Raw genomic sequence first — 15818 nt, forward strand, 5'->3', positions numbered from 1 at the left:
CTTGTTCCTTTCAGCTTCAAGCTACCCCACATCCTACAGCAGGAGACACTACAGTCTGCTTTAGCACCAAGAGACAACACCAGCAGTCAGAGTTTTTTGGTGTTTCTCTGAGGGGGAAACCAAGCCAAGTGAGAATCCAAGAAGTCCATCTGTGTGTCACTGCAAGTCTCCAAGAATGAAGCACTGCAAAGGGCCGAGACTCAGATTAAATATGTATTCCTGGCACATTATTATTCCTTCTCAATCACCGAGTGTCCTGCACTTGCCCTTTGCTCCAGCAGCAGGATATCCTCTGTTTGTCTGAGCAAAGTGTGGATGAGCGCTACTCTGCCTTGTTTTCCCAGCCTGCCAATGGGAGGGTCAGCAGGGCCGAAGCAGCTGCTGCAAGGAGAGGAAAGGTAACCACGGCAACCCAAGTTATCTGCATCCTCCATGTGTTTCCTTCTCCCCACCCTGCACCATATCTCCCCCACCCAAACCTCACACCGGTAGAACCAGAGAGCAGCTGGCAGGATGGGGGCTGCGGCCGCATGTCCCTCATCTGGTTATGCTTCAGGGCTCACCGCGTTGGGCTGAGATCACTGGAGTGGACTGGGAGCCTGCAGAGGGGCAGCAACAGGCAGAGCTCTCCGCTATTGTAGATGGGGCGTTGGATGTGCTGCCTTTGCTCCAGAGTTGCAGATTGGTTGATGCTGCTCCTGGTTTTGGCTCGGAGCTCTAACCCTTCCACAGCAGCAACAGCTTCACCATCTGTGCCCCACGTCAGACCCAGCTACAGCTTTGGCCGCACTTTCCTGGGACTTGATAAATGCAACGCCTGCATTGGGACGTCCATTTGCAAGAAGTTCTTTAAGGAAGAAATAAGGTCAGAAACTCGGCACAGTTGTTTTCTGCATAGTAACTTGAAAGCTGCCTGTTAGCATTTCCCAGTACTTTATTGGAAGCCAATGGAGAGATAACTTACCACCAGGCTGCCACTACAGCACCTCATATTTTAATTAATGTCTGTTTGCTGCTGCTCTGTCTCTGTTTTTTCTTATAGCCATGCAGACCTAATCAGCTCTCAGCTGAACCAGAACTTGAAAGCATGAGTGAAAGGCTCTCTGCACAGGGTGTCTCTGAAAGAGCTCAGGACAGTGATGGGGGAAGGGTGGGAGGGGGGAGAAATCAGTGCGCTTCAGTGTCACTGGAAGTATGGTGCTATGAGCAGCTGAGAAAGGTGAGATGAGATTTGCTTTGCGTTCTCCCAGTTGGATATGTTAGCTACAAACGTTCCACCTTGCACCAGCTGCAAGAACACGTATGTGCAGAATTGCCTCCAGGTTGATGGGATGTCCACTGCCCACATCAGGCTGCTCCAAGCAACTTGAGGATCAAAGCAGAGCGCATCTGCTGGTGGGAGGAAAATATCACGGGTATGTTTGAGGAGAAAGTAAAAGGCAGCACTTGGCAGAGGAAGGGTTTATTGGGTCTGATGAGATTTATAGAGCCGGATGAAAGTTCTTTTATAGAGCCGGATGCACTTTCTTTCATGGATATAAAAACCTGGGAGAGAAGGAATGACTATAGCAAAATTGTATTCTTAATGCTGTAATATGAGCAGTAAGACATTGGGCAAACCACCCTTTTTATGTGGAGTGACTCCAAGAAATGCAGCACAGTAAAGCCAGGAGGCTCAGGATGAGGTCTCCATGCCATCACACTGTGTCCAGTGCTCCCTTCTGCTTCAGTGCCCCCAAGCTTCCTGACCCTGGGCTTGTGCTGCAGGTAATGTGAGGGTATGCAGAAACGTCCAGCAGCACTGAGGAAGGCAGGGAAAAAATGTGTCCCCCTGTTCTATTCCTGAAGCAGTCAGAATCTGGGGCAAAAGTGGAGAATTTTGGAGGCACTCCTAGATCCACTCCCATGTACCTTTTCCTGTGTTCACAAAGGTGGATTTCTTTCTTGATTTGCACTTGCACATGCTACACTGATGTGATGCTCAGAGGGCTGGAGCACCACTCCTATGAAGACAGGCTGAGGGAACTGGGCTTGTTTAGTCTGGAGAAGAGAAGGCTCTGAGGAGTGCTCATTGTGGCCTCCCAATACTTAAAAAAGTGCTTATAAATAGGAAGGAAATCAACTTTTTACACAGGCAGATAGTGATAGGACAAGGGGAAACATTTTTAATCTAAAAGAGGGTAGATTGAGGTTAGACATGAGGAGGAAATTTTTTGCCCAGAGGGTGGTGAGGCGCTGGCACAGCTACCCAGAGAAGCTGTGGTGCCCCATCCCTGCAGGCATTCAAGGCCCGGTTGGATGGAGCCCTGGGCAGCCTGAGCTGGTGGGGGGCAACCCTGCCCATGTCAGGGTTTGGGGCAGCTTTGTGTCAACAATGGTAACTAGTTTGGGCCAAAACTACTGGAAAAGTTTGAAAAAGCTGGAATGTTTGTGGGGTTTTTGTTTGTTTGGTTTGGTTTTTTAATATAACCTTTCTTTCTTATTTTTTTAAAATACTTATTTAATATAAATGTTTGAAACATTCAGTGCTCCAAAAATAAGCAAAACTATTTTGGCTGAAACAAAAGACTTGGTATCATCTGGGATAATGAAAAGCAAGTATGATATTCTCCCTTGTTCATTTCTGGGCTGACCCAAACCCTACAGCTGGCAAATCAACTCTTCATGCAGATCTCATAGAGCATCTTCGCTAAGCCCAATCTGGCCCTGAGCAACGAGGCTCTGCACGAGGCTGATTTACTGCTGTGGCACAATACAGTGACACATCTCATAGGCATCCAGCATGTGTGCCAGGCCAGCATCATCAAGCTGCCTGGAAATGATGCCAAGCACAGTGTGGCCATGACACCAACTGGGACCCCCTGGCAGCCCTGGAGAAACAGCTCTCCCAGTTCTGTATGCCCAGAGCTGGGCTCTGCGCTGCATCATGCATCCTGGCACTGATGGCTGCAGGAGGCGGCTCTGCACTGGTGCCTGCCTGACGTGAGCTCCCCTGAGATGGTCACGAGCCAAGTCACAAGGAACGTTTGTGCTTAATTTAAAAAAAAAAAAAAAAAGAGAGAGAGAGAGAGAGCAGGAAAGAAAGCCCCAGCCTGTAGCCATCTCTTTCCTGTACGTGCCTGGCACGCTGTGCCTGTCTTGTAGATTAGGCACTGGGAGGGGTCGTGACGCAAAGCAAACCACTCTCTGCTCTTTGGTCCAATCTCACAACCAGCCAAAAAAATTATTAAAAAAAAAAAAAAAAAAAGAGGAGGGAGGGAGTTCATTTTAGGTCAGATACTCAGATCATAGGGAAGCTCTGATTTCATATTGGGCAAATTGCCCCAAAGTCTAAAATGCCCTGACCTCGGCATGGGGCCAGATGCTGGCTGCAGAAGGAGCCGGTCCATTTCTGTGTCCCAGAGCACCCCTGGCACAAGAAACCACCAGTTCTTGGGAGCAGAAAGAGGCCATGCACACTGATCCTTGAAGGGTAAAGTTAGAGAGGAGGAAAGCTAATGAACCCCCTCAGCATTTCTCAGTGTGGAGTTCCCAACTGGAAGTCAAAAAGAAAAATTATTTTCAACCCTCGGCCTCATTAGCGCCTTTTCATTTATCGGCAGCTAGCTGCTCCTGAAGGGCACCCCTTGCCTCTCCTGTTTCACTTCTGAGCTATCATCAGCTTTAATTTATAGTGAGATTAAATTAAGAAATGCTTTCTTACACGCTCTGGCAGTGTATAATTAGGAGACCCCAGGGGCAGCCAGTTCAGCCGCTGGCTGTGCTGAAGGCTGGGATTCGGCTGCGCTCTCACATCTTGCCAATGAGCTTACAGAAAGCACCACTCAGGCAGGGCTGTGGGGGCTGCCCAAAAAAACATCATCACAGCCTAACTGGCTGGCCCGAACACTCCCCTCTGGGGCCTGTGCAGGGGGAGCATTCTGGTGCATAGTGCTCATGGCCACAGCAGCGCCATGCGCCTGGCACAGTGTCCCCTCCTTATCCCGCCAAGATCCCCAAACACTTCTGTACGGGAAGGTCTTGCATCCCAGCAGCTAAAATCCTGCTGGCTGTGTCTGAGGTGCATGATGACTCTGGCACTGGTTTTCACCCCATGTCCTACATCTCCCCTTATAGCAAGGGAGTTCCTGATCATGGGGACTGCACCAGGCAGCCAGGCACCCCCATCTGAGCCTCCTCCTCTGGCCTCATCCCAAGAGGTGGAAGGAAGGTGGCTGCCCAGAGCTGTGACCTGTCCAGGAAAACTGGCTGAGTGCCACAGAAGGCTTTGTAGCTGAGAAAAGCACTCAGTCATTATATCAAAGTTTTTTTCCTACATACTTGTCAATGGCATTGGAAACTTCAAACAAAATCATAGAATCATAAAATCATAGAATGGTTTGGGTTGGAAGGGACCTTTAAGATCACCCAGTTCCAAATCCCTGCTATAGGAAGGGACGTCTCCCACTAGACCAGGTTGCTCAAAGCCTCATCCAGCTTGGCCTTGAGTGCTTCCAGAAAGGGGGCATCCACAGCCTCACTGGGCAACCTGTTCCAGTGTCTCACCACCATCACAATAAAGAATTTCTTCCTAATATCTAGTCCAAATCTATACTCCTCCAGTTTAAAAGCATTTCCCCTCATCCTGCCACTACCTGCCCTTATAAAAACTCCCCCACCTCCCCCCCAGTTTTCCTGTAGGCTTTCTTCAGGTACTGGAAGGCTGGTATACAGTCTCCTCAAAGCCTTCTTTTCTGAAGGCTGAAGAGCCCCACCTCTCTCAGCCTGTCCTCACAGGGGAAGTGCTCCAGCTCTCTAAACATCTTCATGGCCTTCCTCTGGACCTGCTCCAACCACTTGATGTCCTTCTTATTTTGCAGGTTTCAAAACCAGACACAATACTCCAGGTGGGGTCTCAAAAAAGCAGAGTAGAGAGGCAGAATCACCTCCCCCATCCTGCTGGTCATGCTATCTTATATGATCTGTATTTCAGCATTAGTGCAAGGCCAGGTTGGATGGTGCCATGGGCAACCTGATCTAGTGCCTGATTTAGTTGTTGGCAACCCTGTTCATGGCAGGGGGGTGGACCTAGATGATCATTCTGGTTCTTTTTACCCAACCCATTCTATCTTTTTGTTATTCTATGATTCTGTGATTAATGAAAAAACATTACACCTGTCTATCATGCATCAAAATCAAGGAAATCATAGAATCATAGATTATCCTGCACTGGAAGGCACCCATATGCATTACTGCATCCAACTCCAAGCTCCACACAGGACCACCCAAAAATCAGACCAAATATCTGAGGCAATTGTCTAGACACTTCTTGAACTCTGGCAAGCTTGGTGCAACGACCATGCCACCACCTCAGAAAGGTCATTCTGATCATTCCAAACACATTTATTGTCAGATGCTTTTACTCTGCAGAATACTTAAAATGTTGATTATTCCTCTTTCTGGCCAATTTCCTTCGCAGTTTAGGAAATCTCAAAACATCAGAAATTCCCTCTTAACCAAAACCCTGAGCCTCCTCCCTTCTTTCTTACTCTTCATGTGGCCCAAATGTTGACTTCTCTCTCTCCTCTCCCTCTCAGGGCATCTGCATAGCAAGGAATATTGTTAAGTGAGGAATGAATGTGGACATTTTCTCCAAGCACATTTCCACCCACTCTTCTCACTGGGGGCACATGAGACCACAGTCAAACCCACCTGGGCCTTGCCCATGGCTTAGGAAGAGGTGCCCTGGTGGTGATAATGGTTACTACCCCCAAAATACCCCAAATCTCTCCTGTGAGATTTCTGCAGTGCCCCACGGTTCCTAAGGGCAAAGTGGTGGTCGCGCTGGCGCGGTGGGCGTTAGTGAGGTCTGTTAACCCGCTCTCCGTGGGGCTCTCGTTTTGGTTTGGCAGGTTTGACACCTGGCTTTCTTCTCATTTAAAGCTGCCCCCCAGCTACCTGCTCAGCTACTTGGGCAACTACACCGACGATGCACAGAGCTGGCGGATGGTCGACATCACCCGCCTAACCACCAAATACCAGCATGACCGGGCTGACCAGCGCATCTGCACCTCCCTGCTGAAGACCAAGACGTGCAGCCTGGAGCAGGCCCTGCGCCGTACCCACCGCTTCCAGAAGTGGCTGCGGGCCAAGCGCCTCACACCCGACTTGGTGCAGGTTAGTGCTCCACTATGAAACCAGGGCAGCCCATGGGGATGCACAGGAGCCAGCACAGGCTCTGTTCCTTCCTGGGGCACAAAGATGAGGCCCAGAGTACCCTGTGCTGCAGGTAGGTCGGGCATGGACTCTTGGTTTTACCTCAGAATGGCAAGAGTAGTTCTCCTGGCTTCTTCTGCAGGCTGATGGTGAACTCTTTTCATTGGTGCCTGGGCTCTTTTTGGAGGTGTGCAGCAACAGAACAAGGTGTAAGGGACATAAACTGCAACACAGGTATTAATGTACAGATGTGAAGAAAAACTTCTTTAATGTGAGAGTGACTGAGCATAGGAACAGGCTGCCCAGATGTTGTGGAGTCTCCTTCTCTGGAGATATTTAGGACACACCTGGATACTTGCCTGTGCAACCTGCTGTAGGGAGCCTGCTTTAGCAGGAGGTTGGACCTAATGATTTCCAGAGGTCTCTTCCAATCCCTGTGATTCTGTGTGCTGAGTGGCTCCTGAGAGCAAAACCACCTTCCTCAAATACACATACATCCCCCTTTCAAACAACAGCAAAGCATTTTACTAACAGTTGGCACAGGATGGGGGCGAATGAGCCCTTGTGAGGTGAGGAAGGATTATTCCAGTTCTTCTCCTCTCTTTTCTTTCATTGTGTGAGCATCATCCTCCCTTTAAAGAGGGAAGAGAAAGGGACTTGTTTGGTTTTGGTTTTTTTCCTAAAAAGGCAACAGCTTTCTGTTGTCTGAACACCACCACACTGCTAAGCTTTGCTGTGTGCTACAGGCATGTTACTTTAGATTTTCCACTTCATGGAAAACCTATGCAGAGGAGCACATTGGTCCCACTTGGTCCAACTTGCCCACAGCCACAGGAGCACCTCATAAAATGCAGTCTAGCATGAGCCATCAGAGGGGGCTGCTTGGGATACAGTAAGCCACTGTGAATTCTTTCCTGTAGCACTACTTTTCTGGCATTTTTTGGAGGTGCTAGCAGTGAGTGCGCTGCTGGTGCCTAATGCAATTCCCACACTGTTTCATGATCCTATGGTCACCCAAGGGTTCCTGCACTCCCCTGACTGCAGTATTGGCACTGAGACAAGCTATTGGGCTGAAGTAATTTTGTCTTTTGTAACGGGAAATCACAGCAACCCTCCACATCCTCAAATCAGGATGACAGGCCATGAAGTGAAGCTTTTCCACTTTACACTGCCTGCCCTGCCTGCCCCAGCTACCAGCAGAGCTGCCACATTGATTATTTCACCCATCATAATGAAAATTGCTATCAGAGGCAGCAAAGCCTTCACTACTAAAGCCCTGCTGTGAGTGGAGCTCAGCTCAGGCTTTGTGCTGTTGCCCATTCTGGATGTTATTACCCATGCAACAGCACCACCATACACTGCTTTACCTACATGTTGAACCAAAAGCTTGCCACTGCAAACCACATGGTTGGTGCACCCTGTTGGAGGGGAATAACAACAAAAACATGGCCTAGTTTCAGCATAGATTGCCTGCAGGAAAAGTTATAACTCTGGCTACAAAGCATGGATTGGAAAACATGCAAAGGCAGTAGCAGTGGTTGTCTGCAGAGGGGATGAGATCCACAGCTTTATAGGGCAGCCTCATTTTCTCTTTTTGGGGGTGAACAAAACCCTTAGCTTCAAGTGGACAGGAGCTGTATGTGCTTCATCACCTACAACAGGAGTTTCCTGCTGGGTTCATCCCCTGATTTGGTGAAGCTGTATCCAGTCAGAGGTGCATGGAGCAGTACTGAGCAGTGCTCTTGGGCTGTGCTGCTTTCCCTCAGACTGGCTGAATAGAAAGCAAAGTGAAGAAAATACATCTTCCAGAGGTCATCTTTTCATCCTATCTGATGGATTCTGGGTACATAGACATGAGATCTGCATCCATATGCATACACAGGAGTTTAACACAGATCACATGTTATGCAGTAGGGAATAGAAATCATGGTTGAGTGTAGGTAGGCACTGAAGGAAGTACTCATTATCAAAATGTACATTACAAAATGTAGAAATTTAATCAAAGTAAATAAGAAGCTTTCCATATCAATCACAAGATGTTAGGCTGCCTGTCAAGATTTATTCTCCAGGGTGATAAGACACTGCAAAGGATATGAGATATTCTAAGATAAATCAACTTCTTCAATGTCTTCAAGTATACATTCTTCAAATTTTTCTTCCATTGGCAGTTTCTGTCTGACAGTTTTACAGCTATGGCTGTAGGTATGTTTCCATCATTCTGCTGGAAGCAAGGGTCCTGCTCTGCTGAAACGCTAGTGCAGATGCCAAACTTTCTACAGTCTTGTAGCTCTGCCAAATCCAAAAGGCCCCACCACCCAGTTATTATGGACCAAGGGTGTCATTAAACTGTAGGAAGCTGCACCAGTAGTTGAAATATATGTAGCAGCACCAGCGGATGTGCATCTGGGATGTTGCTTGGCTCAGTGGGAGGTGCTAGGGCTGGAAGCTAGGGCTGAGTGCTCTTCATGCACTCCCCTGTGCTTACATGGCGCCAAGCTGAAACCCCACTCACCAGCTCTGTGCCAATGGAGAAGGGAAATAACCGAGCTTTAATCAGGTGTTGGTCACTGTTTTAGTCATGAGAAGCCAGAAAGCCTTGTTGCCCTTCTTTGGACCTGCTCCAGCACCTCAACATTTTTTCTGTACTGAGGTGCCCAAAACTGAATGCAGTACTGGAGGTGAGGCCTCACCAGTGCTAAGTATAGGGACAGGATGACTTCCCTAGTCCTGCTCACCACACCATTCCTGACACAAGCCAGGATGCCATTGGCCTTCTTGGCCACCTGGGCACACTGCTGGCTCGTATTCAGCCAACTGTCCATCAGCACACCAAGGTCCCTTTCCATCAGGCAGTTTTCCAGATGCTCCTCCCCAAGCTTGCAGGGTTGCCTGGGGTTGTTGTGGCCAAAATGCAGGACCCAACACTTGGCCTTATTGGAACTCATACAGTTTACCTTGGCCCATCGATCCAGTCTATCCTTCTGTAGTGTCTTTCTACCCTTCAGCAGATCAACACTCCCTCCCAACTTGGTGTTGTCTGCAAATTTACTGAGGGTGCACTAAATCTAAAAATGAACAGTTTGTGCAGGAGGAACTGTGAGAGACCTGCCTCAGAGCTACCAAATGATTTGGGGAGATCCTGAGCCAAATTTTTGCTCCCAGCATGAAGAACAGCAGGCAGCACATGTGAGCACAAATGCCCTGTCCTCTGAAGAATATCTCACAGCCACCAAATTAGAAAGTAAATCCAAAAGATAAATTTGGCTACTCAGATCATTTGGTAGGAAGAGACAGCAAAAGCCCCACTCCAACAGAGGAACAGCAGGGCTGCATTTCTGCAATGCTGTCAGGAGCCCTCCCCACATCACCTCCCCTTGGCAATTAAACACTGACTTAAAGAAAAAAAAAGGTCTTTTTCTACAACACAGGTATAAATGTATATGCCATTTATCTCAGCCGTAGGCCACGTACTACAATTTTACACATTCAAGCCCCAAATTAAAAGATGAAATACAGTGATGCTGAAGCCATTAGCCCAACATTTCTTTGCTCATTGCTGGTAGTTACTGGAAAATATGCCCAGGTTATTCAAATTTGTTTCTGATAGCTAATGCATAAGTTTATCAGAGAAATAATATATCATGTGCTGGTACCTATGTACAATGTTTATTTACAGTTTTAAAGCACGTTTACTGACCCTAACAAAGAGTATTTTCAAGAACGCCATCTGTAGGTTAAGCAAGCAGGGAAGCACTTTGAAGACTTGTTTGAAGAGGGATATGACTCACTGGCAGAGCAAAGGAGAGGCAGCAGCAGGCCAGTGGTGCTGCCAAGGCTGGAGGCAGGAGCACAGAGATCAGCAAGGAAGGAAATTGTGTTGGTGGAGGCCATGGCCATGACGTAAAGGTTGGGTGCCATTTCCAAAACCTGTGGTGTCTTATTCTGGGAGATAAACACCCTTCTCATGTTTTTCCCCTTCACCAGGGTCTGTCCAGCCCCATGTTGCGCTGCCCATCCCAGCGTCTCCTGGACCGGATTGTGCGGCGCTACGCTGAAGTGCCGGATGCTGGCAGCATCTACATGGACCACCTCACCGACCAGGACAAGCTGCGTCTCCTGTACACACTATCAGTTAATTCACACCCTATCCTCTTACAGGTAGGTACCATCTTCTCTGGCTGGAAATATTACCCCACAGCTCCTTACAAGTATGAGATGCGCTCCAGTCCTTGCTGCTCTTTGCAAGCTCTCTTCATGGCACGTGTCTTCTATGGGGCTGGGTAATTGAAGCCAGACAGCCTCCTGCAGGCTCCTTGCATCAGCCTGTGAAGTTGCTGAGAGATACAGATGCCCAACCCCTGAAATAAATCAGAGCCAGATGGGTTATTACAATAGTGCAGTGTGAAAGACAGGGTTTTACGCATCTTCAATGTTTCAGTGTCATGTTTGCAATTGATAATATATTACGCAAAATCACAGCCTGTTTATAAAATTCAGAGCACCAGAGATCATGTTTTTGCATGTGAAGTCAAGATGCAGCATTCTGGTGAAACATGTATTCACAGGGCCCACAGTTCTCAGGCTCACTGTGCCATGGCTGTTACTAATGTTTCCATACTTCTGATTGCTATTTCCATGGCAGACCACAGCTCTGCCAAGGTGTTTGGTTGAATCCCACATACAACTGAGCTCTGAGTTTGAAGGTAGAGAGCTTCTCTGGTCCACTCCTGGCACATGATGGTCTTGTCTCTTCCCTTATAGGAGCCTCCAAAGGAATATCCTCATCACAATCTCTCTTCTAGCTGTCACTGTTATTTCTTGCATCCCTTTGTGATGTGATGCAGGTTTTTCCACCTGCCTCAAGCCACTGTGCTTCTCTACCCAGGGAGGGGGAACGATGCTCAGTGGAGTGGTTAAGTGGTTTCCTTCCTGGGACAAAAAGTTATAGGGCAGCTTCACTGCTATCACATCAGAGATATTGTAAGCTCCATTCAGATGTCCCCAGTGCAGCAAATATCCAACACCTCTATCTGGGAGCCTACAAAGTCTCATCTTACAATATCGCCATATGGGTCTTAGAAATAAGTAAAAACTGCTCTGGCTTTACCTCACCTTCAAGCTGTGATGTCAGCTCTGCCATTCTCATGAGGGAACTGTCAAAAACCCCACAGAGAAACCTAAAATTAGCCCTTCTGTGCCTAAAAATTTAATGAATTCAAAATCTATTATTGTCTTATACTTTCCAGTTAATTTCCTTCACGGAACGGATCTTGAAATATCAGACTCTTCTTCCATAGTTGCCAAAAGAAAAGAGAAATGTGGTATGGAGCAGTGCCTCCTCTGGCTGCTGGGGCATTTGAAGTCAACTGGGAGGGAGGTGGGCTCATGAGCAGAGATCATGGTGAGCAAGGCCAGGTGTCAGCACTGCTCTCCCTTCTCCTGGCAGATCTTCCCTGATGTGGAGGGGTGGCCCTTCCCACGGTACCTGGGCTCCTGTGGGCGGCTGGTGGTCAGTGCCAGCACCCGGCCACTGCGTGACTTCTTCAGGGCAGCCCCCGAGGTGGCAGCTGACCTGGCCCTCCAGCTCCTCGCCGTCCTCCGCTCCATGGGCACCAATGACCTCAACTATTTCTTCTACTTCACCCGTGTGGACGTTGGCACCTTTGGCGTGTTCAGCAACGGGCATCTGTTCATCCGGGATGCCAGCACTCTGGGCATCATTGACAAGGAGGAAGGTACTCAGCAGGCTCTGGGCCCATGTGTCTGTCATAGGGGGGTCTGGCACAACAGGGCAAACCAAATCATTCACCTATTATGTCCAGCCCTTCTGCTGATTTATTTATTTTTTAATCAAACAAACTTCACTTACTAAGCTTAAAAAACATAAAGTTCAAGGAGAGATTTACCTGCAGTAAGAGGCAGTGCCTGCCATCCTGGCCCCAAGCAGGGAAAGCAGCAGGCATTTTGCTTGTGCCTTCAGTGGAGTGATGTTCGATGGATGGTCTGCATGCCATGTGGGTCTCAGTTCTGCATCTTCCCCTCCATAATGGGCAGCAGCATCCAGAGTGCTCTCCGTTATGCATTCACTACATTATTTCTCTTTTGTAAAACATTTATCACGCAAATGTCAGTATTTAGAAAGAGATTCTTCATAGGTTCATTTACTTCAAGCACAGCACTGAGTCTTTTAAGGCGTATTTACCACAGTAACTAATAGTATTAATACAGTGATAACAAAATCCCTCTTTTGTCAGTTTTGCTTAAAATGAAGGTTTGCTACTCACTTTCCATGGGTTAGACTGGTCTACTGCTGGAAGCAGAACTAGTCAAAGAATATTCCAAAGAATATTATTACTTAATAATTTTGAGTGTTCAGTCTTTCAGAAGACCTTTGCTCAACTTAAACATTGGGATGAATGTATCTCAAATATTCAGGACGAGTTGTCAGAGGATTTTCCACTCAGTGTTTTTTTCTTGTCCCACCAGATACTATGGTTGTCTTGACTCCGGCTAGATGAGCTGTTTTTGCAATTTAATGAGGTTTGGTAACATGCAAAAAATACGGTTTTGACTATTTGTAGTGGTTTCTGTATGAACTCCATGTTCCGCATTATTGCTCAGGTTTTACTCATTTCTTCTGCACCACTCTGACCCAACAGACATCTCTCCATTTCCTCTGCAAGGCAGTTCAGTAGAGCTCTGTCATTCAGCAAGATACGTGTATTTCAGTAGGAAAAACCCCATACACAGATTGCTACACAGTGTACTTTGAAGTGAAAGACAGTAGTATCCCTTAGGGAGTAATAAACCCATGTATTAATTCAGAGGTACAGACATATGTGATTATGCATCAATTTGCTCCCATCTTTCTAACAACTGTTTTAATTATCTTTATCAGGGAGCCAACCATTTGATGGCCAACAGGAGTATAAGGATATCTTTAGCTGCTTGACTGTGGACTGCCAGTCTGCATTTGTGTCCTGTAACTCCATCAGAGAGAAGCAGAGCCTTGTCATGGTGTGTCAAGAGCTTTTGCCGAAGCTCCTGAAAGGGAAATTCCTACCACCTGTACAGGAGAAAATAGACAGCTTCCTACAGCACTGCGCAGAGGGCCTCGCTGATGACCAGGACGTCAATGAGGCAATGGCAAAGTTGGCGCAGCTTCTGAAGCCTTTGCGGTCTTGCGATTCACGTTTTGCCTACCGCTACCCAGACTGCAAATATAGCGACAAATACTGATGGTTTTGGAGGAAGGATGTCCAAGAAGGATGACGTAGGGTCATTCCCAACCAGTGTAAGAAGAAGGAGGAACCAGGGAAGACGAATGGAGCTGCACAAATTCCAGGGCTTCCTCACTGAGATGGAGGAGTTGGGAACAGAGTGCACAGAGGATTTATTGTTCATCTCCTAGAGATGCATTTGTTACTTGGGATGTTAGATATGATGTAAGGCTTATGGATTATAAACATTATCACGAGTGACAGAGACTACAGGATTAATAAATCTTCTTCATGTGTTTTGGCTTTGGAAGAGTTTTCCATGCCATCCATTAAAGAGAAGCCCTCTGAAGGCAATGTGCTCACAGCTAGCTAGATAGCAGTTTTATTGCTAAGAACAACTTCCTGATCAAGATGATGTATACATAATGTGAGATGGATGGAAGCATTTAAGACTTTCTTTATGGAAATTTTTAATACTCTAAAAATCATAGATAAACTGAGCCACCTGATGAGTTTCTTACCTTCATCCATCACAGATCACTTTTATAGAATATTTAAATTTTATTAGTTTTATGGCACACAGAACAGAAAAGCGTGATCAACAGAATTAAAAAGCTGAAAGACCCAACGTCTCTTGAGACCTAATCCTCAAATATAATTACTTTTAGCCTTTTCCATGCTGATGGGCAGTAGTTGGAGTCTAATAAGGGTTCTTGTTTACAGGTTAAAAACAAACCGAAGCAACAACAACAAAGAACAACTCTTAGGTGCGACTGTCCAGAAGACACTTCCATGCTTTTTCTCCCCTAAAGCAAACTGGAAGGAAGCATTTAAACAAAATCATTCAAATAGGATAATTACCTTAAGAAGTGAAACAACATGGCCAGAGGTTGAAATATTAGTTTACCCCTAGCAGAGAAACCAGGTGAACATCTATCGCTTCTTCCAAATCCATTTACCCTTTAAAGGAGAAATCAGAAGCCAGTCCCAAAGGGGTGATTCAGGTACCTAAACTCTGAGGTGGTAGGGTCGTGTTTTCACACAGAACTAGACAAATGTGCCTTGTTCTGTGCAGAAATGTTGCCAGGGTTGCAGAATAGCAAAACATGGCTTATCTAGAATCAGAGGATGGCTGAAGTGTGAAGAGACCTCTAGAGGTCACCTGGTCCAACACCTGCTCCAGCAGGGACACCTAGAACAGGGTGCCTGGCATCATGTCCAGGTGGCTTCTCCAAGGAGAACATCTCCAAGGAGGAGACTCCAAAACCCCTCTGGGTAGCCTCTGTCTGTTCTCTATCACCTGCATGGTGCTGGTGTTCAGATGGAGCATACTGTGTTCCAGTTTATGCCCACTGTCATTTGTCATATCACTGATAACCATCTGACATTTGTTGATCTCCAACCCATGAGCTCTTTGTGAGGTGCCAGAGAAACATACTAAACTTTCCCTATGCGCTAGGGGGTTACTTCTCTTCTGGTATTCAGGCATGCAGGAGTCACCAACCATACTTGACTAAGCTGAGTCAGAAACTAAATGTTCTGGATCTCCCTGTAAGTAAGTATTTTCATCATGGAAACAGTCTTCGTCTAGCCATGGTTCAAAAAAGTAACAAGCATAAAACCAGAAAAAGATTAGAGTGCATTTACAATGCTAATGATTGTACAGAGTTAAAGGGAGCAGAAAAGCAAGTCAAGATTTTGTGCTGGCTGTGGAGGGGTTCTGTGCACACAATGCAAGAGCAATGGGCCTGGGGTGAAAGCAATGCAGGTCAGATATGCAAAAACACATGCCATTCTGACACTGGGAAAATCTAACCTAGGACATTTATTTTACTTTTCCTCTCGGCGTGAAACATCAAGTACACCTTTCACCTCATAAGAAGCAGAAACATTGAAAATAATTTGTAGGTAAATTTAGCTTCAGGTCCAGATGGTTCAACAGAAAAAAAAAAAAAAGTTTAAATATACAGCCTAAGCTACTGCTGCAGTACTCTTTCATGATTTCAGTCTATTTCTACATCATGGCTCTCTTCCAGTACGAAAAACATGTCCTTCGCTAGATCCATAAGGCTGCCTAACAATCTGTTTTCAACAGTTTTTCTGGAATCTGTCTGCATCTTTGATCTCTCAGTCTGTGATTTTACCTAAAGCTGCACCTTGGCACTAGGCCCCTTCCTCTCCAGAGTATTTAGCCCCGCTGGCAGCCCCTCACAGGGGAAGGAAAATCTCCTGCTTCACCACCACTCTCACTAATTAGTAATTAGGTGCTACACCCTGGGCTGCTTGTTGTCATCTTGCATTCAGTGCTGAAGGGCATCATGGTTCGTTCGTTTATAAGAAACTGCCCAAAAAGCCCTAAGGGGAAGAACTCGTCTGGTCCATTAGAATCATAGAATCACAGAA

The 15818-nt window shown here is 46.7% G+C and overlaps 1 protein-coding gene across 1 annotated transcript; it reads left to right on the forward strand.

Moving 5' to 3' along the window:
* The first annotated feature begins 460 nt into the window (after positions 1-460).
* DIPK2B (divergent protein kinase domain 2B) lies at positions 461-14047 on the forward strand. The gene is made up of 5 exons (XM_015884053.2): positions 461-865; positions 5892-6156; positions 10180-10353; positions 11642-11930; positions 13094-14047. Exons 1-5 carry the CDS (start codon positions 642-644, stop codon positions 13432-13434), a joined length of 1293 nt encoding a protein of 430 aa, XP_015739539.1. The 5' UTR covers positions 461-641; the 3' UTR covers positions 13435-14047.
* Positions 14048-15818: the final 1771 nt, after the last annotated feature.

The sequence above is a fragment of the Coturnix japonica genome, chromosome 1, assembly GCF_001577835.2.
Source record: "Coturnix japonica isolate 7356 chromosome 1, Coturnix japonica 2.1, whole genome shotgun sequence".
In the NCBI taxonomy this organism is placed as follows: domain Eukaryota; kingdom Metazoa; phylum Chordata; class Aves; order Galliformes; family Phasianidae; genus Coturnix; species Coturnix japonica.

Bases quoted from the DNA above. Each gene is read 5' to 3' on its own strand.
- DIPK2B (XM_015884053.2), top strand. From the start codon at position 642: ATGGGGCGTTGGATGTGCTGCCTTTGCTCCAGAGTTGCAGATTGGTTG. The intron at 6,157-10,179 runs GTTAGTGCTCCA...CCCCTTCACCAG, and splicing joins TCACACCCGACTTGGTGCAG to GGTCTGTCCAGCCCCATGTT. The intron at 11,931-13,093 runs GTACTCAGCAGG...TATCTTTATCAG, and splicing joins CATCATTGACAAGGAGGAAG to GGAGCCAACCATTTGATGGC.